Genomic DNA, 21,846 nt, shown 5'->3' with positions numbered 1-21,846 from the left:
TCGGAAAAGCTACACTGCACTGCGGTGCTGTGCTGCAGGTGCTTTGACCAAATGACCCTACGTAGTAACCTCCCTCACCCTGGGCCCATTCAATGACTTGGGAAGGTACAATCGTAGTACAAAGGTACATCGGAAAGGCGTACAAATGCGCTTAAATTTAGCACTCTCCGCGCAACCTTGGCGAACCTGCATCACCTCACCCCGGCCGGGGTTATCGCATCGCATCGCATCGCCCGGTCGTGGCCATGGCCATGGCCGTAGCACACTGCGCACACACACCCCAGTCATACTGGACAGGTCCCCTACACTAGACTATCCAAGTTTAGACTATAGAGTATAAGGAACGAACGGGCCTCTTTGTGTAATGGAGCTGATATCTTTTCTCGAGTTGTTTGGTTAGCGTTTCGTTTGGATAAGGGTGAAGAAGGGTGAGAGTGAGAGTGCCCGGGTGATATATTGTTGCATTGGTGGGCTATATATGTTCTATACTCGCTTCGATGGCAATCAAGGTAGATAGGGTACATGCAACGGTAACTACAAGTAGCCGATTTGGAGTTGTACTTGTGTTTCTTTCTACCAGATAGCCAAGTAACCGAGATGTCTAAGTGCTCGCCAGGGTATCTGTCTTTTTGACGATGACGAGATAACCTCAAAATACACTGTAATTCATGTGGGGGCTGAAGAGCGCACCCGCATGCTTTGGTAATGTCACCATACTGCAACCACGCCAATAGTACTTGGTAGTCTCAGACCACAGAACTGATGAACCCAAGCACAAAGATTAGGGTTAAGCTGCGACAGATCACCCTCTGATTTTCAATCCTGCCGCGTACCCCGTTCTCCATCAGTTCCAGGCTCCAGTTCCAAATGGCAGGAATACTAGTAGGACGATCAGGATCCCCGATCAGATAACCTGTTCTCTTGCAAGGGGGGTCCTCACTCCTCAGCGAGATCGGCGTAGTTCGAGTAGGACCTCCGCATTCGGAGGTCCAACAATCCACATAACCAGATGCTCAGTCTGTGCAGACTGGAGAGTCATGTGAGGCAGATCTGGGACGATCACTATCGCATCAATTTCATGATCCGCGGGGGCAGGAAAAGAAACTGCAATCGATTTGGTAAGAGGGAATGATATCCGGTAGGGCGCATTGGCCCCGCAGCTGCAAGAATATTTGGCGTTTTTACATACGGAGTACTCCAGCTTCCAGGGCTTTTGGGGGAGGCCAATATCTGTGTGTAGACACTAGATAGTAGACACTGGCTAGTGGACGACTCGCGCCGACGTTCCGGTAGAGACCATTGTCGGTCTGAGGAGTCATCGAGATCCAATTCGAGGCCAGTCCCATTGCCTTGGAGCACAGAAATACGTGCCTTCATTGCCGGAATGATGTTCCCTCGAGTCCTCACCGGTCACGGGCGGTCGATGGGAAAAATCTGTTTACTACATGCAGTGGTGGGGTTATTATTCTCCAGTCTCCACGGGAAAACGGCTCCATTGTCCAAGGCGAACCGGTCAATCCTTGCCCGATCATCAGTGCGGAGAAGGAACATGTGAATTATTCACCTCATTTTTTTCAATCGGGCGTTGTGTCCTTGACGGAATTGCAGTGACTACGTACCCTGGTGGTACTGGGGAAAGTTAAGGCCCTGATACTTGGAATGGAGGTCTAGGATGACGGCGTGCTGTGTTACCCAAACTGCGCGACCGCACGATCTCCTCTCTGAGATTCGTGACATCTACCGTCATGGCAGAAACACTCGTTTTCGTCGTTTGCATGACAAATTGGACGAAGATCTCATCTCGATCGCTGTGGGGGGATGTCTGCGTCCGCTTCTACAGACTCTCGTCGGTCCTGCTCGGTGTATCTCAGCTTTGAGTATCACGTCGCGTGGGCTTTGATGCGTGGACAAGTGGCACACACCTCGGGACTCAACTGGTGCCAAAGCGTTCTTGACAGTCTATTGGGAACCAATTGGGAGGAACCAAGAGACCCTGTGGTGAGGAAGAAAGTCCAAGTTTGCTGGGCCTCGGAGATAGCCCCGACGACGATTTTGATCATCTCCGATAACAAGGCAAGACGCAGCCCTAGAGAATGCTTGACCACTTGACAGTCGCTATCAGAACCCGTGACATCCGAGTTCCAGTAAACAGCTTCTACTCAAATTCGAGTCGTGGATCCCAAATGATTAGAAGTTCAAGACGGAATAAACTCCCCGCAAGTAGAGCGGTGTTTACCGGTAGTTATGCTTGGTGCATTCGGCAAAAAGCGGATAAAATAACCCGCACAAGTGTGACATTGTTTACCGCGACAATTATTCGGATCTCAAAAACCCCAGAATTCGTTGACGCTAGTCGAGTTGAATAGATTGACTCTGTGCCGTTATCCGACCACATCTTGGTACCTGCGTGAGTCGTGACTCTCTGCTGCGTCCCGCAATACCGGATTGACCAGTGTGAGGGGTTTGGGGCTGTGAGTGTGGGGTGACAGGCTTGACTGCCAAGTGCGCATGATTCGCAATCATCCCTCTCTTGCGGCAGTCGGCCCGGCATTTTACATGGAGAATTCAACATTCTGTTCTCCAGGTGTCCAGGTGTGTCGAGCACATGCTCGACATAACAAGAATGATAAGGAAGCTCCGTGCTGATTATTGCCCCGGGCTTGCGAATGCAGAGGGGCGAGGGGCTATACGATGTCGAACTTGGGGTCCTGGGGCTGGTCGTGAGTCGCGCCCTGCATTTGTACAGCTGTCCACAAGAGTCTTGTGAGGCAGGCACATTTCGTACGTTTGCTCCGCTCCGGGGCTGCTCTGGCGTGTTCAGGGAGAATTCCCCCTTGGCTGCATCCCGATATTCTATTCGTAGTCCATCCCAACCATCAAGGCCAGCGCCTCAATCGCGGAGATGAGAGATCGATACGAGCGTCGGCTCTCGAGGAGCCTTGGGGTTTGAGACCCTATCAAGGGTTCGATGCGAGACCTGCTGATCATCCGAGTTGATCCTATCAAAACAAGGTAAGCAGCCACGATAGTGACGAGTCACGATCGTGATGCCACCAAAATTGGTGGGGAATGCTATCCCTTCTCCTTGGACGGCGGAGATAGCAGACGAGTGTTGAAGTTAAACACAAGTCTGGAGAATCATTCTCCTAGGATAGGGGATGTCCGCTTCACCGTCGCTTGACGCCGCAACCAGATAGATGGGACCTGCCCGCCGGCAACAGTCTGTCGCCCATGCCTGCAGTTTGTGGCTAGTTATACAGAGTATTGTGCCTATGTCGTAATTAGATTAGGTTATACTCATCTTCATCCAGTTCCAGATTTGATCCCACCGTCAGATGCGCAAACAATTGTGGCCTCCGGCTATATGATCGACCACTAGGAATAGCAGCTGAGGCGGCTTGGTGCATGATGCCCAAGTCCTTTGATCTTCTGTCACTGGCTGGAAAAGACTCAAAATTCAGGTTAATTATCACGGCTTGCGATTTTTGATCTCTCCCTTGCGTTCCGGAACTCTCTTGTGGTGGAAAGGAGTGAAAGTCTGGGCGGCTGTCCTTCGCTCCTTCTCTGTCGTCTGTCTGTACTACAGTATTACTATACAGCGTTCTTGGCCGCAATCAAGTATATATAGATTAACACCTGATACTCGCTCCCAAATTTCTCACAATCTTGATCAAAAGAGAAATTTGCTTCTTCAAGCTAGTCTCTTCAGAAGTTATATCCGTCCAGTATGCCAATATGACGAAGGGTGGACCTGAGACCGAATGCGGAGGCTAATTTCCGGATGGGCCCCTTGCTATCCCCAAGGTCCTCCTGAGTCTTCTGGAGTTTAGGCCTGTGATTGCTGTCTCTGCAGGAGAAAATGTTAATAATGATGTCGTGAGTTGAGAGCTGAGAGGGTTTCTTTTCGAGAGCCGAAACATGATGAAATGGCGCAGCGCAATCCCAGTCCGTGTCTAGACCACCTGCAACAAACGAACTGTCTTGACGTGCACCCTGGTTGGAACTCAAAAGCCGATAATTGATGCGGTTACAGCTGTCTCAGCATGATAATCAGATGCAAAGCTAAACTAAAAGTTCCCTAATTCGGCTGATCTAGACGCCGATGAGATAGTTCGCCCTTGTGACAGCTGCCCTCCGAACAAGCCCCGAGTTTCCAGCGCTGGTACTGGTAGTGCCCAGGCCACAAAAGCCGTGGACGATGGTTGGGGACTTCAACTTAGGCGTGACTCATGAGGCTGGCTGATGCAATCTTTGACTCTTCTGTATTGGGCTCTTCACCCCGCAATCCGCCTGTTCCCGGCTTATTTTCGTGGCTGCCACTTCACCCTCATGGGCCTCATCATGAAGTAGTCTTCGATCCCTCATCGTATGACTCTGGGCTTCGGCGCATCGCCCTGCCTCGTCAAGCGCGTCTCAGGGTTCCCATTGGACTCCCATGCCCGCCCTGCTGGTATTTTCTCGGTTTAGCAGCCAACCAAGGGCGGTGGATCGACAGGTCTCGACTAGGCTATCTCCGAATCCTGTCACTCCCCGTGGTGCCCCAGCCTGCCAGATAAGCCGGGGAAGAATTTTACAGAGGAAAGTAGGGCGCACTGCCTGCTCGCCGAGTCCCCAGTCGAAGTGGCCTCTACCTGCATTTGGAAGGATAACGTAAGAGAGAGTTCTGCCACATCTACTGCGATCTACCGTCTACCGTCTATCAGCGATCACTATAAGTTCGGCCCCTCCATCATCACAGGCTGCCCCGTATTGAGCTGCTTCGATGGTGGGGGATGTTGAACAGATCGTATCATGCGTGCAGCAAGTGGTGACCAATATTGCATACTCTCCAGGAGTAGCAGTAGCCCAGCGGAGTTCAGATGATGGGCGCTTCACCATTTCACCATCACATGGGGCATTCTGCAACAAACCAGAGTGATTGCAACATGTAAACTATCGCGTAAGTCTGACTCGGACAATCAGGGACAAGCTCTTGGCCACCGCCTTTGTCGGTGATCGCACTGCCAGGATTGTGTGATCATCCGCGATAGCCGGTCGGAACTTTCGTACGGCCTGTACTCTCTGTTACGCTGTACCACCCGAACAATACGCCCACGCACTCTCGTTCCAGCCCACTCTCAAGCCACTTCTGCAGTTCTCCCCAGCTGTCTCTGCCTGTGTCCACCTTCTGTCTTCTTCCATTCTGTGCCATTCTTTGTGCCTAACTTCGCGGACAAATACCAGACAGAGCCTGATAATCCTGTACAAATCCTTCTGGATCGCAATTGAACCTCCAGGTAGATTCCTGCAAGCCCCAAGGGCAGGACTCAAGATAAGAGGAACAAAAGGCGTTCACCCCACCAACTAACCGGGCCGGGACTATCTCCAGGCAAAGCAGCCGATCTTTGAGCACGTTCTTTTTTTGTAAGTTCTCTTTCTGTTATTATTTGGTAATTTTTCCCTCTTTTTTTTTTTTGCCCTCCTTGCTCCAATTCCGATAACCCCCTCTGTCAACCTCTTCTGCCTCCCCTCCCCCGAGCTCCGTTTCATTCTTCTTTCCCCCTCCATTCCGGCACTCATTCTTATATTTTCCTCTCCCCAGATTGTTCTCCAGATTTCTCTTCCTCTCTTCCTTCTTTCGATCCTTTCACTCAACTTCGCTCACCCCGTCCTTCACTCACCCAACCCTTCGACTATCGCTTCGGTCTACCTACCTACCTTGGCAGCTTCCCAACCTGACATCTACGCACTCGAGATAAAGAAAACTTCATCTCCAGTCATCTCCTGCCATTCGGTGTACATCGCCTCTCGCAACTGCCCAGTCTTCGCACTCGACGAAGACTTATCAACACCCCTGCAAAATTTGATATCGTCCTTTCCGAAAGAACGGCCTAGGACATATTAGTGTGGTGATCGTCCCCTGCCGAGCTCACCCCCTGGTCACAACGAACACTCCACTCGCCAACCGTGCCGACCGTGCCCTCCACCAGCGCCTCGCTCCATCCTACACCGGTCTCTTCGGAGCTGTAGAAGGACGAGTTTCACATGTCGCAACCAGCTTCTACAGTGGGGTTTTCCAATCTACTGAACCCCCAGGACAGCACAAATACCCCCGTGGACGCTTCGAATACCGCTCATACTCAGTCCACAATGGCGACCGGAGCAAGCTTATTACCCCCGATGATGAAGGGCGCTCGCCCTGCAGCGGAGGAAGCTCGTCAGGATCTTCCCCGACCGTACAAGTGCCCTCTCTGCGAGCGCGCCTTCCACCGTCTAGAACACCAGACGAGACATATTCGCACCCATACCGGTGAAAAGCCCCATGCTTGCCAGTTCCCTGGTTGCTCGAAGCGCTTCAGCCGTTCTGACGAGCTGACCCGTCACTCTCGAATCCACAACAACCCCAACTCAAGACGGGGAAACAAGGCTCAGCATCTAGCGGCTGCCGCCGCTGCCGCCGCCGTCAACCAGGATGGTACTGCTATGGCCAACAACGCCGGATCCATGATGCCTCCTCCCAGCAAGCCCATCACACGGTCTGCTCCTGTTTCCCAAATTGGATCCCCCGATATCTCTCCCCCGCATTCTTTCTCCAGCTACGCCAACCATATGCGCTCGAACTTGAGCCCCTACTCGCGCACTAGCGACAGAGCCTCATCGGGTATGGACATCAATCTGCTTGCTACCGCCGCTTCCCAAGTTGAGCGTGATGAATCTTTCGGATTCCGTTCTGGTCAGCGCAACCACATGTTCGGCAGCCGTCACAGCGGTAGAGGGCTGCCTTCTCTTTCTGCCTACGCCCTCTCAACCGGCATGAGCCGCTCGCATTCGCACGAGGAAGAGGACACGTACGCGTCACATCGCGTCAAGCGCTCAAGACCCAACTCGCCCAACTCTACAGCTCCTTCTTCGCCAACTTTCTCCCATGACTCTCTGTCTCCTACTCCCGATCACACGCCTTTGGCTACGCCCGCTCACTCCCCACGATTGAAGCCTCTGTCTGCGAACGACCTACACTTGCCTTCAATCCGTCATCTTTCGATACACCACACGCCGGCTCTTGCGCCAATGGAGCCCCAGGCTGACGGTCCTAATTACTACAACCCCAACCAGTCTAATGGCGGACCCAGTATTAGTGACATTATGTCTCGCCCGGAGGGCGCGCAGCGGAAACTACCTATACCTCAGGTTCCCAAAGTGGCTGTTCAGGACATGTTAAATCCCAGCGGCTTTAACACGGTCTCGTCTTCCACCTCCAACTCTGTCGCGGGTGGTGACTTGGCCGAGCGGTTCTAATTAGGCGACCGGATCGCGAACACTTCCGCTACCAAAAAACGTTGTTCTTTTCATGCGCGCTACGAAAGATCCTTATAGACCACTGTGTATTTCTGGTTTACTTCATAGGCATCATTGGTGTCACGGAATTAGGTTGCTTTGATTCTTTTTCACCTGTTTGATTACACTATTTTGCGAAGGCGTTGCACCTATAGACGGATTATCCCTTTTCTCGAGTCACCAAATCTTGTGTTCTCATTCTCTCTTCTCTTCTCTTCCCCAACGAACTTTATACCTTATACTTTGAGATCCTCTCCAATCGGATAAGCTCTTCAGCTTTTTACTTTGTCTCTTGGGGTTCCAAGCCCCATAATACATCAATTTTCCCCATCAAACCTTGTCTCTCAGAGCGTCTCCTTGTTCCAGACAATGTACCGTTCGATTCCATATATATTATTAGAATTCACTGTCCCCAACAGACTTTCTTTCATTTCGCGGTCTCCTCCCATCCTGTAGACTTGTTCTAGGTTATTGCGCGCACTCTGTAGTAACATAGCAGTACTACTCTATAGCGTAGAGTTGGAGTATATACTCCACTTTTCTAGGTTCAATCCCCCAGACGTCAGACCCCAACATACGGAGTAATCTACATCATAGCCTAGGCACTACGTAATGGATTATGGACCACCTAAGTACCGAAACTATATCTCGCCTCTCGTCTAACTTAAACTTTGTACGTATCTGCGTATTCTCATGGCTTGGAAGGCAGCATCGGCCGGGGCTTAGTCGGGTTTGGCTCGGTCAATCATACTATGATACTAGGGGTCTGTATTCCGTAGAATGAAGTGAGAAATGACAGGAAGGGAAACTTAGGAATGGATATTTATCTCTATGTACAGTGCCATGACGGAATGCAACTCAGCTTAGTTCCAACCAACGAACCAATCAATCAATCAATAGGTATCCTATCCATCCGTCCATCCAATCCGTTGGTAAATGCTAAAGACAAACAAAAAAGGACCTCGAAGAAAGAGCAAGGAATAAGTAGTAGTGAGCGAGAAAGAACTGTCTTCGTCAAGAAGGAAGGGGAAAATCATTGAAAGTATACACGGGGTTCGGGGGATAAGTAGGCCTGCTTCAGATTCGAAAAGGACAACAGAGAACAGAGAACAGAAAGGCGAGGGGATATAGGTGGTTAGAGAATAATAGGATCGTTCTGCTGGAATGGAATCGAATGCTTGCAAGAAGACGGAGAAGAGAAAAGAGAAAAAAAAGAGGCGTGAGAAGATAACAAGACATAAATCCATGATGCAACCTCCAACCCAAGACACCGTATGAAGCTGTGACCGTAACGTTGGCTGTGATCTATGAGAAGACTCGGACGCATGAATCTGCACTCCCTGTTGCAATGACGCATCTGAATGAGGGCTTCCCGCCGTCTTTCTTAGGTGCGCCGTCTGCTTGTGCGCCATTGGGATCAGCGTTGTCGCTGTTAGGGCTCGGTGCCCATCGGATGCAGCTAACGAAATGCCCGTGTGCATCGTCGATCACCTTCACCTGCCTACATTCTTGAGTAAGGTCCCAGCACCGCAAGGTTTTGTCGTCAGAGACACTGAAAAGGTACTTCCCGCCAGGATGGAAGAGCAGACCTCGTATCCAGTTGTCGTGACCGATGATTGTCTTTATCAGTCTCCCTCGTGCTTCCCAGATCTTGATGGTTTTATCTCTGGCTCCCGTGGCGATGAACTCGCAGGAACTGGTCTCGGGTGGTGGCTTCTTGAGTCCGGCCAATGTAGCGAGGTGCTTGTAGCTTGCTGGAGGCGCAAAGACACAGCACTCGATGAAATTATCGTGGCCTAATAACGCGGCTTTCGGTTCGGCTGATGAAACCTCCCACACTGTTACTGCTTGATCCCGGCCACCGGACACCAACCACTTTCCGTCAAATGAAGGTGAAACATCGCGAATCCAAGACTCTGTGCTCGATTTTATAACCTTCACGCAGAACCCCGTTGAGACGTCCCATATCCGGAGTGTTCCATCTCGGCTGGCAGAGACAAGGTGGTTCTCATTAGACGTGAGGAAGCGCACAGCGGAGACTGAGTGGTCGTGGCCAGATAGTGTTCGAATGTTCGCATATTCCTTGCTTGGGTCCCATAGCTTGATCGTGAGATCGCTAGAACAGGATGCCAGTAATGTGTTCCCTTTCGGTCCGCCATAATCGAGACCCGAGACAGCCCTTATATGCCCTTTCAGAGTCTTTTCACATTCTCCAAGCTCCCAATCCCATATCTTGATTGTGAAATCCTCGGAGCCGGAAGCAAGCGACGTAAACACTGGGTGGAATGCAACGCAGGTAACACCATTCCGGTGCTGCTCGAGTGTATGTGTTGGTGACGGTTTGGGAAGCCAATTGACTGGGTCTTGGTTTTTTGAGCGGGCCACTGACGGTGAGGCGTCAAGTTCGGCTTGGAGACTGGCGACTTGCTTCTCTAAATCGGTTATCTGCGCTCCCGCTTAGCAAACCCCTCTCCGTTGGTATACCCCGTGCATTGGTTTGTACCTTTCTCTGCAGACGAGCAATCCCCGTCCATTTCTTTTCTAATATTCCTTCATATCTCTTGGCCCCAACCTCGTCAAAGTCTCCAGGTAGATTAATCTCTTCGCGTAACGTTTCGAAAGTCCGGTGCGCATTTGCCGCTACGAGATATGCGGCTATAGCTTTGTGCCTAATTGCGCATCATCGGTAAGCGACTGATCTCCTCAAGATATTCGGAATACTCACAGCTCCCCCGCTTGTCCAGCCGTCAAAATTCCGTTCATGGTGGGTATGTCCACAGATCTTTGGGGGGGTTCCGATAGAGTATAGGCTGCGGTCAACTGGCAGCAAATGCCGCGCTAAATTAGAAGGTCGAACAGCTAGACCTGCAGTGTTCGTAGAGAGCAGAAAACAGTCATCAAGACATGAAAAGAGGTATAGAAGGCAGCTTTGTGATCAAGACCAGCACAAACAAACGCCGCGGAGCCCCTCAAAATAGAGCGGTGGCCGGTCACGTGGTGTAAATACGGCAGCAAGCTCACCGCCTTGGCGACCGTTGGGTATCAGTGATCCCACACCATCTTGTCCGGTGGTCGCAGCGTTGCTATAGGCGAGTTTATTATAGTTCTACCTTATTTGATAGGCCTTATAGCTGCTGTCAAGCTAAGCTGAAGCTCGGGGGCTTCCGCACCTGAGATTCAGGATTAATTGCCCCTAATTCGCAAATCAGCCCTAAGTCACGCCTTCCCCTCATTTGCTCATCTCATCGCGTTTGGCCTCATCCAGTGCTATTCACTCCGAGCCTTCCATCCTTATCCGATTTCTGTCTATCTCTCTTCACCCCGCCCATGGTCTGTTCGTTCTGAATGCCGTTCAAACTCAACCATGGCTGCTGACTCGCTCATCCTCATCTCGGCCCACGTAGTTGATGCAGTTGCCCACTTCGATTAGGCATGTCTGCTAGCGAGTCTAATTCGGCCTCGGAAGAAGAAAAAGCAAAAAAGGGCCAGGGAGGTCGCGTCTATCGTTTGCTTGCTTTGCGTCCAACAGCATCAGTGTCAAGAGGTAATGAGCTGGCCCTCTCTCCGCATCGCCGTCCGTCGGGATGCCTCCATTTCCAGAGACGATGCCCCGCAGGGTTATGCACTTGATAACAATGGTGTCGCAATCATGTCGGGGCCGCCTCTATGCTCGCCGTTCACAGACTAAGAATGTGAAAGCAGGGTCGCCTGAACACTTCTCAAAACCAATATCCCGTGTCGCTCAGCCATGAGTGCCTCTTCTAAAACCAGCCTAGAATCTCGCGGTCGCGGAAACGGTCGTTCGCAACCAGATCAGATGGAGCAAGACGAGGGTGAGAGATTTCATTGCGAAGATACGCAAAGCGCTGGCCCTAGAATCAAATCAAGGCCGAACTCAAGAACCGGAGTCCCGTCGTTGTCGACCAATAGTGTCTGGTCGGGATCAACACCCTCAAGCGTGTCGCTGCACACCATGTGGGCATCAGGAATCATCGGTAGCGGTATTCTGGAAGAGGATGGCACAGGGGCCCTTATCATACCTCCAGATCATGCACCCCAAAGGCAAATACATTCGCCCTCTCAGCCAGCTTCTCCTCTTCCCCGCCAGCAGCAGCCATATATTTGCCTTTTCCATATCCTCGACTGTCACGATACTTTTGAAGATTCCGAACAATGGAAGACCCATGTTCTAAGTCACTTTCGTACACATGAACCGCCAGACACGGCTCGGTGCCCCTTGTGTCCAGCGGAGCAGTTTAGCAGTACCCCTCAGCAGCGGGCTTGGGACCTTATGCTCGAGCATGTGGATGTAACTCACTACCAGCAAGGTCAGACGCTTGCAGGAAGTCGGCCCGATTTTGAACTTATGCGATATCTTTATAATCTAAGGGTTATCAGCGTCGATCAATTCAAGGCGATGCAGCTCTCACCACAGCCATCTAGTCCAGCATATCATCGTCGGCAAGATCCTGTCCGTGCGAGCGTTGGCTCGTCCGATGAACCATACTGTGTTCCATATAGCCGGAGACGAGAAGATAGGATGCGAGGGCAACGACGCGGTGTCAATGTGCCTTAGCCAGGTATCTTTGGCGCCGTGCATCTTCAGCCAATATCCTCAACACATTTGACTTGCTCTTCATGTCCCCGCACATTTTGAAGGAGCTCTTGGTGATCTTGATAAGCGGGCGTCTGCCACTTTGAACAGCGTGTATGATTTAGCGGATTTATTTTCTCTTCATGTTTTTTATCGAATGTCCGTATTATGATGACGATTGACTGTATGGGGAGGAGCAGAGGGAATATGATCGCGAGAAGCCTGAACTCATCCCCTGATAACGTCAGCCGAAAATCGGTGAAACACCGCCTGAGATACATCTCATTTACCCCACGGAACCCGTATTCGTCCAGACGTCACCGACCACTGACGATCAGATCGACTGGTACCTGTGTGGCGGACAGATCTTCTGTGGCTGGATTGTGCTCAGCCTTGCATTGCGCTGCGTCTGAGCGCCGAGTGGATGTGAGGCATCGATTCGTGCGAAGCGTTGAAAAGGAACTCGACTAAATAGAGCAGTATGGTTCTATTAAGACTAGATATTGTTCACATGACCCTCTTTTGCGAGTATCCATAATGTTCCAAGATGTTTCCATGGCTGCAGGGCAAACCCAATATATAGTTCGGATGCAATATGGATGATGATCTCAGGACATGGCAGCCCTGGAGGATTTGCACCCAGGGTCGCCAAAACAGTCATTATGAATCGAGGGCCAAAAGTATTGAATAAATCACAGGAAAGCAGATTTAAAGAGCGCTATGTCCTTTCAAGGTTGTTTTTTGAAAGGGGAAGTAACTGGGAATGTACGATGCAGCCAGACAAACAAGACAAACAGGTTCGCTCCACATCCGATGTTGCAAAAGCGTCAGTAGTCCTGCAGCTTCCAAGTCACCGTGATTGTTACCATTCGACGTACGAGCTCCTGCGGTCAAAACGCCTCTCGTGCTCTGCAATAGTTGATTCATCCTTTCTCTATCAGCCAAACTGTACGCCAGATCCGCCCAAGCGCGTTTCAATCACCGTCGGCTGTTCCCCTTCTGCTTTCTCCCCCGCGCCTCGAATCCAAATCGCAATTCACCGACACAATGGAGCGCTTACCGATCAATGACCCCGCGGGCCCCGGCCAGCAAGGCAAACCTCCGCAGGGATTCCCTCCAGAGCGCAGCCTAGGACCGTCCGCGCCAATGACACACGGACCCCCGCAACTACCACCTCAGATGTTCACGACCGCAGCTCAATTATTGGACTTGACAGATAGTGCGTCGCCCTGGCCTTTGACCCATGTAATCGGAGCTGACACCCCTTTAGAGAAGCTAGTTTTGGTCTTACGAGACGGCAGAAAATTGATTGGGGTTCTGAGGACGTGGGATCAGTTTGGTATGGAAATCTCGATACGCCCGGCCAGCCGCGCGACAGCTTGCAGCGTTCTCTAACACTTCGCTTTTTTGCCGGCTTACAGCGAACCTTGTCCTCCAAGAAACGATAGAGCGGTTGTATGCTGGAAACTTGTACACGGATATTCCCCGGGGCGTGTTCCTGGTTCGCGGAGAGAATGTGCTATTGCTGGGTGAAATTGTATGGCTGTCCTCCACATATCCAGACAGTATGATTCAATATGCTGACATGTCTATTCTTCGATTTAGGATCTCGACAAGGAAGACGACATGCCACCGAATCTTATTAAAGCGTCCTTCAAGGAAGTCTATGAGCTGAAGAAGAAGGAAGACACCGAACGAAAAGCTCACGACAAGAAGTCGCATAACAAGCTACAAGGTCTTGGCTTCGAACCCGAACACAGCGGGGAGATACTCTTCTAGACCGAATGAAATCGACGTCCGGCTGATCGCTTTATTTCCGCCGAATGGTCACTGTCAACGTGCGGCTCACCTCGAACGGTGCTGCAATGGATATGGGCTCAAACATCTGCCAGTGCTCCATTGGTCAAGAATATAGACCAACAAGCCGCCGCAGAAGTCAGGCCAAGTAGTTCATCGCTTCTCGATGCAGTGCTTGCGCCGGACAAATCAAATTGAGCAATCTGACCGCCTGCACCAAGCTGCGGAATCGAGGACGTGATAATCATGACGAGAGGGATACGGTGCCCGTCAAGGAAGCTCGGGGTTAGAGTCTGCGCGGGCAAAGCCCCTGAATGAAGACTAAGAAATGCGCGATGATACGATGCCAATGCATGTCTAATGTCTATATGAACTGGCGGTGATGCAGATAGAAGCCTTGATGCTTGATAATCTCCGTGGGGATACGGGCATGAAATAATTAGTATTAATCGCCCATTGACTTCCCTGTCTCACAAAATTCAAGATTACCCACCGTTGAATTCACTATGCATTGAGAAGGACTGCGTTATGAGTATTCGTAGTTACCTTAGGTAGTGTCCGCTTATCGCGGAGTGAATGCTATCGATACCGCCGCCAAGAGTCTGTACCTTTTTTTTTCAACCACAAAAAGTCTCCGCATTCCTGCAAACTTCTTCCTTCCCTCGCCCTCTTATCGTCCTGTCAACCCCAGGTCTTCAGGAAACGGTTCCTCAATTCGCCTGTCGGTCGATCCGTTCATCATGGCGACCCTGGCCGAGAGGCTCGAGAAGATCAAGTCTCCCAAGTTGCAGAACCAGCACCATGTTAGTGGCTTGCATTTGAACCCGCCCAAGCCTCTCTTACACTACTAACGTCGCGATCTAGACTGCCGTGGTGCTGTCTGCCGTGGAAGACACACTACGGGACCAGAAAGCAGATTTCTCACCCACTGCTTATTTCGCCGCGCTTTTAGCTCTTCTTTCGCAGTCGCTGTCCGCCGCCCAAGGCATCGTCAACAAAGATCTAGCGACCTCGGTTGTCTACCTGCTCGATATCACCACCACATACGTCCCGGCTCCTATCCTTCAAGCCAAGTTCTCCCAGATTCTCACCAACCTCGCGCCTGCGCTTTCTCTCCCCGAAGTCGAAGCCCCGCTTCTCCGCCCATCCATCGGATGCCTCGAGTCGCTGCTCATTGCGCAGGATGCAGCGGCGTGGAATCTCCCCCATACCCAGATTGGACCGCGCCGAGCCATCGCGGGGCTGCTCAGTTTGTCCGTGGACCACCGCCCCAAAGTGCGCAAGAGGGCCCAGGATGCCTTGATCAAGGTTCTCAAGACACCCCCGCCCAGCCCCTCTCTCGATCACCCGGCTGCAGATATGTGCGCTGAGAGTTCGCTGAAGACCCTTAGCGATAGTATCACCGCGGCCACGAAGCAGAAACGCGGCCGCCACGATGCCCACAGTCGAGAGAGCAGTGACCCTCTCGTGATACATTCCTTGCAATTGGTCAAGACGGTTGCGGTTGCATCGGGAGGATGGCCGAGTAAGAAAATTGAACCGCTGTGCGAACTGTTGATGAACGCATCCCGTTCGAGCAATGAGTATATTACAATGGGCGCATTTGAGGTATTCGAGGTTATTTTCTCTAGCATGGCCAACGAATTCACTTCGTCGAAACTTCCTCGTCTTCTCGAAGCGATCTCCGAGTTGAAGCCCGCACAGAACGATTCGCAGCTACTGCCCCCATGGATTGCCGTACTCTCACGCGGATACGACGTCTCCGCCCAGATCGCTCCCGAAGATACCTTCGAAAAGTTACCCGATTTATTCAACATGATCTCCAGCTACCTCGCGTCTCCATCCAGCAACATTCGAGTATCCGCATCAGAGTGCTTGGTCTCGTTCGTCGCCAACTGTATCCCGGCTAGCGTCATCCTTGAACCTTCTGTCTACGAGAAAACATTAGAGAAGCTCGCAAAGTCTACAAAGGATCTTCTATCTGTGAAGTACCAAGCCGCGTGGATGGAAGTATTCAACGTCTGCGCTGCCATGTTTGAGAGCTTCAAATGGCAATCGAGCCCCTTCTTAGATGATGTCGTCCGGACTATCGGAGAACTGCGCAGCAATGAAGCCTTTCAGGGAAAGAAAGAAGCCGATAATGTTCTTGGTGCCGCGATCGAAGCCATGGGCCCTGAAGCTGTCTTGGAGATTTTGCCTCTCAATCTGATCGAACAGAAAGCCGGCCAGCCAGGCCGTGTTTGGTTCCTCCCAATTCTTCGCGACAGCGTCACTAATACGAACTTGAGTCATTTCCGTTCTGAATTCGTTCCTCTTAGTGAGGCTCTCTATGGAAAGGTCATGGAGTACACAAACTTAGAAAAGGCGACTGAAGCAAAGATTTTCGAAACTCTTGTCCAGCAAACCTGGGCCATCCTCCCGGGATACTGTGAGCTTCCACTTGATCTGACCGAATCGATCGACCAGAGCTTCGCAGAGCTTCTGTCAAACATTCTATACAAGCAGACAGATTTGAGAGTCGACATTTGCAAGGCGCTTCAGAACTTGGTCGAGTCGAACCAGGCTATCTTGTCCGTTGAGAGTGAGGAGGAGGACCTGATTTTGCAGCGCCGAATCACGAGGGAGGCGGCAAAAAAGAACATTGCTCATTTGGCTAGCTTTGCCAGCAACCTTTTAGCAGTTCTCTTCAACGTGTATAGCCAGACGCTGCCTCATTACCGAGGCTACATCCTCCAATGTATCAATGCTTATCTGAGCGTTGCGCCCGAGAAGGTTAGCATTTGAACTTATTATTTCATTGTCTTCTTTGCTAATATCATCAGGAATTGAACGAAACGTTCGAACGGGTAACCTCTATGCTGGAGTCGTCCGTGACTTCGGAGGCAGAGGCAGCCAAGCAGGGCAACCAGCCTACGAATTCTGGCGACAAGATGCCACCAACCTCTCACACACTTATTGACCTGGTCATTGCAATGTCAATATACTTGCCTCGGTCTAGCTTCGCTGCCCTCTTCGCTCTCGCGGCGGCGATCCTGAACGGTGGCACCAGTGACCAGCAGCTCATCAAAAAAGCATACAAGCTGATCCCGCGCTTGGCTTTAACAGAGACAGGAGCTTCTGCGCTGCGGGACCGAATTGCAGAGCTCCAGAGCCTCATGCTTGCTACAGCCGACAAGACACCGGCGTCCGCCCGCCGGGATCGCATGCTTGCCATCCACGAGCTCGTTTCACACCTCCCATCTTCCGACCTTCACTTCATCCCTTCAATTCTATCCGAGGTTGTGCTGGGCTGCAAGGAAAGTAACGAAAAGGCCCGCACCGCTTCATTCGACCTGCTTATCCATCTTGCGAAGCGCACTTTCGACGCCGAGCTGAACCCGCCGGGCACCAAGATTCGGAACTCCTTGGTTTCTCACATGCCCGATGACGCCCCTGATGCTCCTGCCACGATCGAGGAGTTCTTCACAATGGTGTCTGCGGGTCTTGCAGGTAGCTCTCCACACATGGTCGCCGCCTCAGTCACAGCGCTGTCGCGACTCTTTTTCGACTTCCACAAGGAGATTCAGCCCGCCATGCGGCTGGAGCTTGTCGAAACCGTGGAACTCTTCCTCACCAGCAACAACCGTGAAATCGTTCGTTCCGTCCTCGGTTTCGTCAAGGTTGCTGTCGTTGTCCTTCCAGACGATGCTCTCCGCGCTCGTCTCAACACCCTGGTCCCGAACCTCATGGTCTGGAGCAAAGAGCACAAGGGCCGCCTTAAGAGCAAGGTAAAGGGTATCCTCGACCGACTCATCCGTCGCTTCGGCGCTGCGCCCCTCGAAGAACTCGTCGGCGAAGCAGACCGCAAACTGGTGGTCAACATTCGGAAGCTTCGCGAACGCCGCAAGAAGAAGAAGAAGGAAGGCGAAGCCGGCGGTGACGACGAAGACGAGGACGAAGGTCCCGCGAATGCCGAGAAAGAGAAGAACACCAAGTCCTTCGGCAACGCCTTCGACAAGGCCGTCTACGACTCCGACTTCACTGACTCAGACGACGACGCCAGCGAGATTAGCGTCGACGACGAGGGAACCACAACCGCCCACTCTTCCAAAGGCCGAAAGGCCGCCAAGAAGGGTAAACAGAGCGAGCAGTACATCCGCGAACTTTCTCCGGAAGATAACCCTCTCGATCTCCTCGCGCCAGACGCCCTCGCCAACATCTCCACCACGAAGCCGAGCGTCCGCTTCCTCAACACAGGCCCCGGCTCTCGCCGCAAGCGCAACGCCAAGGTTGGTCCCGATGGCCGTCTTCTCCTCGGCGATGACGAGGACGCTGACATGGGCGGCGGCCTTGACGGTGACGCCGGGGAGAGCGGAATCAACGCCTACGTTCAAGCCGTTGCCGGGCCCGATGCGATCCGTCGCGGCCAGCGCGGCAAGATCCGTATGGCGCAGGCACAGAAGAAGAAGGGCCAGCGCAGCGACGAGATGGATGTTGACGATGATAATGATGCTCCCGCTAACCAGAGACCCTCGTCTTCGTCGGGCAGGGGCGGACGAGGCGGCTCAGGCTCAGGCTCAGGTCGCGGCGGTCCTAATCAACCCGGTCGTCGCGGTCTCGGTGCGCCCAAGACCCATGGTCCTAGCGGGATTCAAAAGCGCCGCAATCCCCGTGCGGGACAGAGCGGGCGAGGTGGGATCCGTGTTGGACGGGGTAGGGGACGCAGGTAACGGCAGTTTTATTCGTACATACCTCTACGATTTCGAGAGATGACATGACCCAAACACACAAAAAATTCAGCGGCTAGAAAATCCATGATCATGCACTTATCACTATGATTTCTCATCTTGCTTGTTGTCTATTATTCTTCATTCTTTTCGTGTGGTTAGTTCGTTATGTCTGCCTAGGTTGGTATCTTTATACCCTAGTAGTTAGTATCTAGTACTTTGTACTTCATTCATTCAGTCTTCACGTCACGATGCTTCTTTCCTACTTTGTATTCAGTCCCACTCGACTTGTTCCCTGGACCCTTGATCTACCTAGTCTGTACTCTGTCCTCGGTAGTTGAATTAGCGGTCGATCTTTTCTGTCCATAAACACTGGTCAGATCAGATCCGTCTGAGTGCATTCCATAGTCCATACGTACTTTTACCTCGGAGATACATGGTTAGTGCATAGGTAATGATTATTACTCTGCAGCATCTCAATCAATACCTCATTCTGATCCAGCTCGAGATGAAATCTCCCACATGACCACCGTCTTGTCAGTTGTCCTGTCCTGTCCTGTCCTATCCACTGGCATTCATCCGCTCACCCGTGCATGACGATGATCGGCGAGACACAAGATCGACAGCTAACCAACCCAATCCCAAGCTGACTGGCTGCCCAATTGCTCTTACATAACGGTAACGGGAACCCTACCTCCTCTGTATGCTTACTCTGCGAAGCCTACATGTATGACTTTGTAAGTTTGTGGACCTCGGATGCGTTGCCCTATCCCGTACAGAGTAGGAAGCTCTGCAGACACACAGATGACAGCACAGACCCTGCAATGGAGTCAGACAGCGTCTCGTTCCCATGATCTTTGCATGGCTTATTTCTTGGCTGTATTGCGTTGTCATCTAGTTGACGGAAGACAAACAAACAAGATCGAGTCGTTTCGACAAGAGGACGAGGATTGTGAAGCACAGAGACCAGCCTGGGTATCAATTCTTATAAGTGTAGACTGATAAAGTACAAAAAGCAGTGAACATCAAAGCAAAGCCCTTCTAAGGTCCCGGTGCCCACCAGGCACGATTATCACAATGAGGATATTGATGGCGTGCTTTCAAATTCCAGATCAAGAAAAACAAAACCCGCCGTTGCCTGAACTCCAACGCCGAGTCGTATGTGCTGGTAGTAGAAGGTATCGCTGCTGCAGAGAAAAAGGGTATGGCGAGAAGAGCAGAAAACGCAGAGATAGAAAAACCCAAAATCATTCCACATTTCCCAAACATTGGTATCATGCTAGCATTAAAACGGTTTTAAAGGTCGAAAAGGAGGCTCACGCTGGACGAGACGTTGAAAGGCAGAGAAGGAAGCAATGGGCGAGGCGCTACCCAGATGGTGAACGAGCTCTGCTCAGCCATATCTGCCACCATCGAGTGACACCCAAAACAGCTGCTCGACCGTCATCTTTGCGTTCCGTGCCATCAGGGTTGCCGAGAATCATGGCGAAGACCCAGAAGAATGCTGCGGTCCATGCGAGAAGAAGCAAGCCAAATGACATTAGTGACGACAGAAGAAGCACCATCAGCAGGCCTCCTATCGAGTAGCCCTCGGCGTAATCTGTGCCTGACGACTGGTCGCCGTCATTATATACTGAGTGCGAGCGTGATGGTCGAAGCCCAATCAACCGTTCATGGACATGCAATTGAGGGACCAATAGATCGCACAGCTGCGTGCGAAATGATGTTTTGCGGAGATATGGTATGCATGAACAAAGTCGGAGAGGAGAGATGAAAAGAGTAAAAAGTAGTCCAAAGACAGTATAGATGGAAGCGACGAGGGAGAAGATGGGAATGGGTAGAGACATCCGAAACTATAGTTAGACGGTTAGTCCCGCACGCTAAAACGCCTCAACGACAAAGAAATGAATTGGTTCGACTCACCAGCATCACGACAGCATCCTGGCTATCATCCACAAATTCGTCGCCTTGAATTGCTCTTTTTTGAACGCGAGCGGCACCAGTATTACGATTGTCCCCCGACATGTATGACGAGTGGTCGGTCCAGCTGCCTCGGGTACGGTCTTCTTTGCGCGCGGCTCCGTTATTGTAGGTCAATATAGGATTATCGTTGGTATAGTGCGATGAAACGAGCGCCACTGGGGCCGCGACAGGCTGGGATACCGGTTTCACAGACAGCTGACGGGAATGACGCTTGGATTGGGGGTGAGAGGGATCCCACGAATCGGAGGGATACCGTCTGGAGTTCTGAGTGTGGACGGAGGCTCGTTCCGACGAAGAAAAGTCAACGTTCCCGTCGTGGTTGGCGGCGCTGTGTCGCGGTGACGAGAGCTGCGTCTCCGCAGGTAGGTGAGCCGTTGGGGGAGCCGATGGAGGATGGCCTTCACCATCGGCGAGGTATGCGGCCACAATCTGGGGTTGGTCCTGGTAGTAGGCGGGCGAGTGGGACATATCAGGATGCCTCATTGCGGGCAGTCGAGGGCGAGAGGGAAAGGGATCAGGACAGTCGAGAGTCGGTGGAGCAAACAAGGGCGCAACGGAGATCTGCCCCCTCTAAAATGCGACGGAAGGCACGCCAGGTGGTACAAGCAGTGCACAGCGAGAGCACCGGGACCAATTCACTGCATGGCTCGAAGCGCAAGGGAGATTTTATTTTCCTTTGCGAGGTAGTCGATAGTCGATAGTAGCGACGCTGCCGGCACGGGCGGGAAAGCAAGAAGAGGGGGTGAGCGAGCACAGCGACGGGGGTGGTGGGAGGGGGAGTAATGGAGGACTGGAGACGGGGATAGGGGAGCGGAGAGGAGAGGGGAGGAGAGGAAGAGAGGAAGAGAGGAGACTTATAAGGCCATGAGGTTACAGCATCCCAAGAAAGGACGAGAAAACTAGGAGCAAAGACAATTCCCGGCGAGGGCAACTTTGCAGCAGAAAGGGAATTCAGACCTGAAGGCGGCCGCTTGGCAATTACCAATGCCCAGCCCTTGACTCTCGCTGGCTGGCCCCAGGCGCAGAAGCGATCATCCTCGACCGTTGAGATAGGGATGTTGGTGGTGAAGACAGCCGGAGCGACAGAGAGTCATCGTGCTAGCGAGCCTTAGTCCGTCGCCTCGTCTCTCGCTCAGTAGTAGTCGCAGTAGTCTCTCGATGCTGGCAGGAGATTGACTGCTGCAAAAGGTGTGAAGTGGCAGGCTTTACCGTACGGTACGGCGCCAAGAAGTGCCAAGAGGCTGAGGCCACGCTATGTCTGTGGGTGGAGTGTGGTTTGCGCGTTTGAGGCCTGGCGGTCTTGGCGGGCCCGGCGCTGATCTGGGGCTTTATTTCCGAGATCACACACTATAGTCTCATCTTGAGATAGTCGTTAATCCGGAGTAGGGCTGATGATTAGTATAGCACCATCAAGTAGCATAGATAAATAAATAAATAAATAAATAAATAAGT

The 21,846-nt window shown here is 51.9% G+C and overlaps 6 protein-coding genes across 6 annotated transcripts; 4 read left to right on the top strand and 2 right to left on the bottom strand.

Moving 5' to 3' along the window:
• Positions 1-5,434: 5,434 nt before the first annotated feature.
• Positions 5,435-7,744, top strand: BDV17DRAFT_252275 (C2H2-type zinc finger protein). The gene has a single exon (XM_073756528.1). The coding sequence runs from the start codon at positions 6,025-6,027 to the stop codon at positions 7,273-7,275; it is 1,251 nt and encodes a 416-aa protein (XP_073620400.1). The 5' UTR covers positions 5,435-6,024; the 3' UTR covers positions 7,276-7,744.
• A 363-nt stretch (positions 7,745-8,107) lies between these two features.
• BDV17DRAFT_252272 (WD40 repeat domain-containing protein) lies at positions 8,108-10,233 on the bottom strand. Its single transcript, XM_073756527.1, has 3 exons — positions 10,040-10,233; positions 9,818-9,983; positions 8,108-9,759 (listed from the first exon to the last, which is right to left on the bottom strand). Exons 1-3 carry the CDS (start codon positions 10,075-10,077, stop codon positions 8,620-8,622), a joined length of 1,344 nt encoding a protein of 447 aa, XP_073620399.1. The 5' UTR covers positions 10,078-10,233; the 3' UTR covers positions 8,108-8,619.
• A 112-nt stretch (positions 10,234-10,345) lies between these two features.
• On the top strand, positions 10,346-12,581 carry BDV17DRAFT_252269 (uncharacterized protein). The gene has a single exon (XM_073756526.1). It carries the CDS (start codon positions 11,063-11,065, stop codon positions 11,888-11,890), a length of 828 nt encoding a protein of 275 aa, XP_073620398.1. The 5' UTR covers positions 10,346-11,062; the 3' UTR covers positions 11,891-12,581.
• Positions 12,582-12,782: 201 nt separating this feature from the next.
• BDV17DRAFT_111982 (U6 snRNA-associated Sm-like protein LSm1) lies at positions 12,783-13,736 on the top strand. The gene is made up of 3 exons (XM_073753868.1): positions 12,783-13,247; positions 13,330-13,445; positions 13,514-13,736. Exons 1-3 carry the CDS (start codon positions 12,956-12,958, stop codon positions 13,685-13,687), a joined length of 582 nt encoding a protein of 193 aa, XP_073620397.1. The 5' UTR covers positions 12,783-12,955; the 3' UTR covers positions 13,688-13,736.
• A 636-nt stretch (positions 13,737-14,372) lies between these two features.
• BDV17DRAFT_111974 (mRNA-binding protein RRP12) lies at positions 14,373-18,655 on the top strand. Its single transcript, XM_073753867.1, has 3 exons — positions 14,373-14,508; positions 14,570-16,477; positions 16,528-18,655. Exons 1-3 carry the CDS (start codon positions 14,446-14,448, stop codon positions 18,412-18,414), a joined length of 3,858 nt encoding a protein of 1,285 aa, XP_073620396.1. The 5' UTR covers positions 14,373-14,445; the 3' UTR covers positions 18,415-18,655.
• Positions 18,656-19,778: 1,123 nt separating this feature from the next.
• BDV17DRAFT_287213 (uncharacterized protein) lies at positions 19,779-20,877 on the bottom strand (the record flags this gene model as incomplete). The annotated part of the gene is made up of 2 exons (XM_073761113.1): positions 19,779-20,264; positions 20,335-20,877. The coding sequence occupies 2 exons, from the start codon at positions 20,875-20,877 to the stop codon at positions 19,779-19,781; spliced, it is 1,029 nt and encodes a 342-aa protein (XP_073620395.1).
• Positions 20,878-21,846: the final 969 nt, after the last annotated feature.

Source organism: Aspergillus undulatus, assembly GCF_047715775.1.
Source record: "Aspergillus undulatus strain CBS 261.88 unplaced genomic scaffold BDV17scaffold_3, whole genome shotgun sequence".
NCBI classification, from domain to species: Eukaryota; Fungi; Ascomycota; class Eurotiomycetes; order Eurotiales; family Aspergillaceae; genus Aspergillus; species Aspergillus undulatus.
The sequence above is the reverse complement of the archived record's forward strand: the minus strand, read 5'-3'. Positions and strand labels throughout refer to the sequence as shown.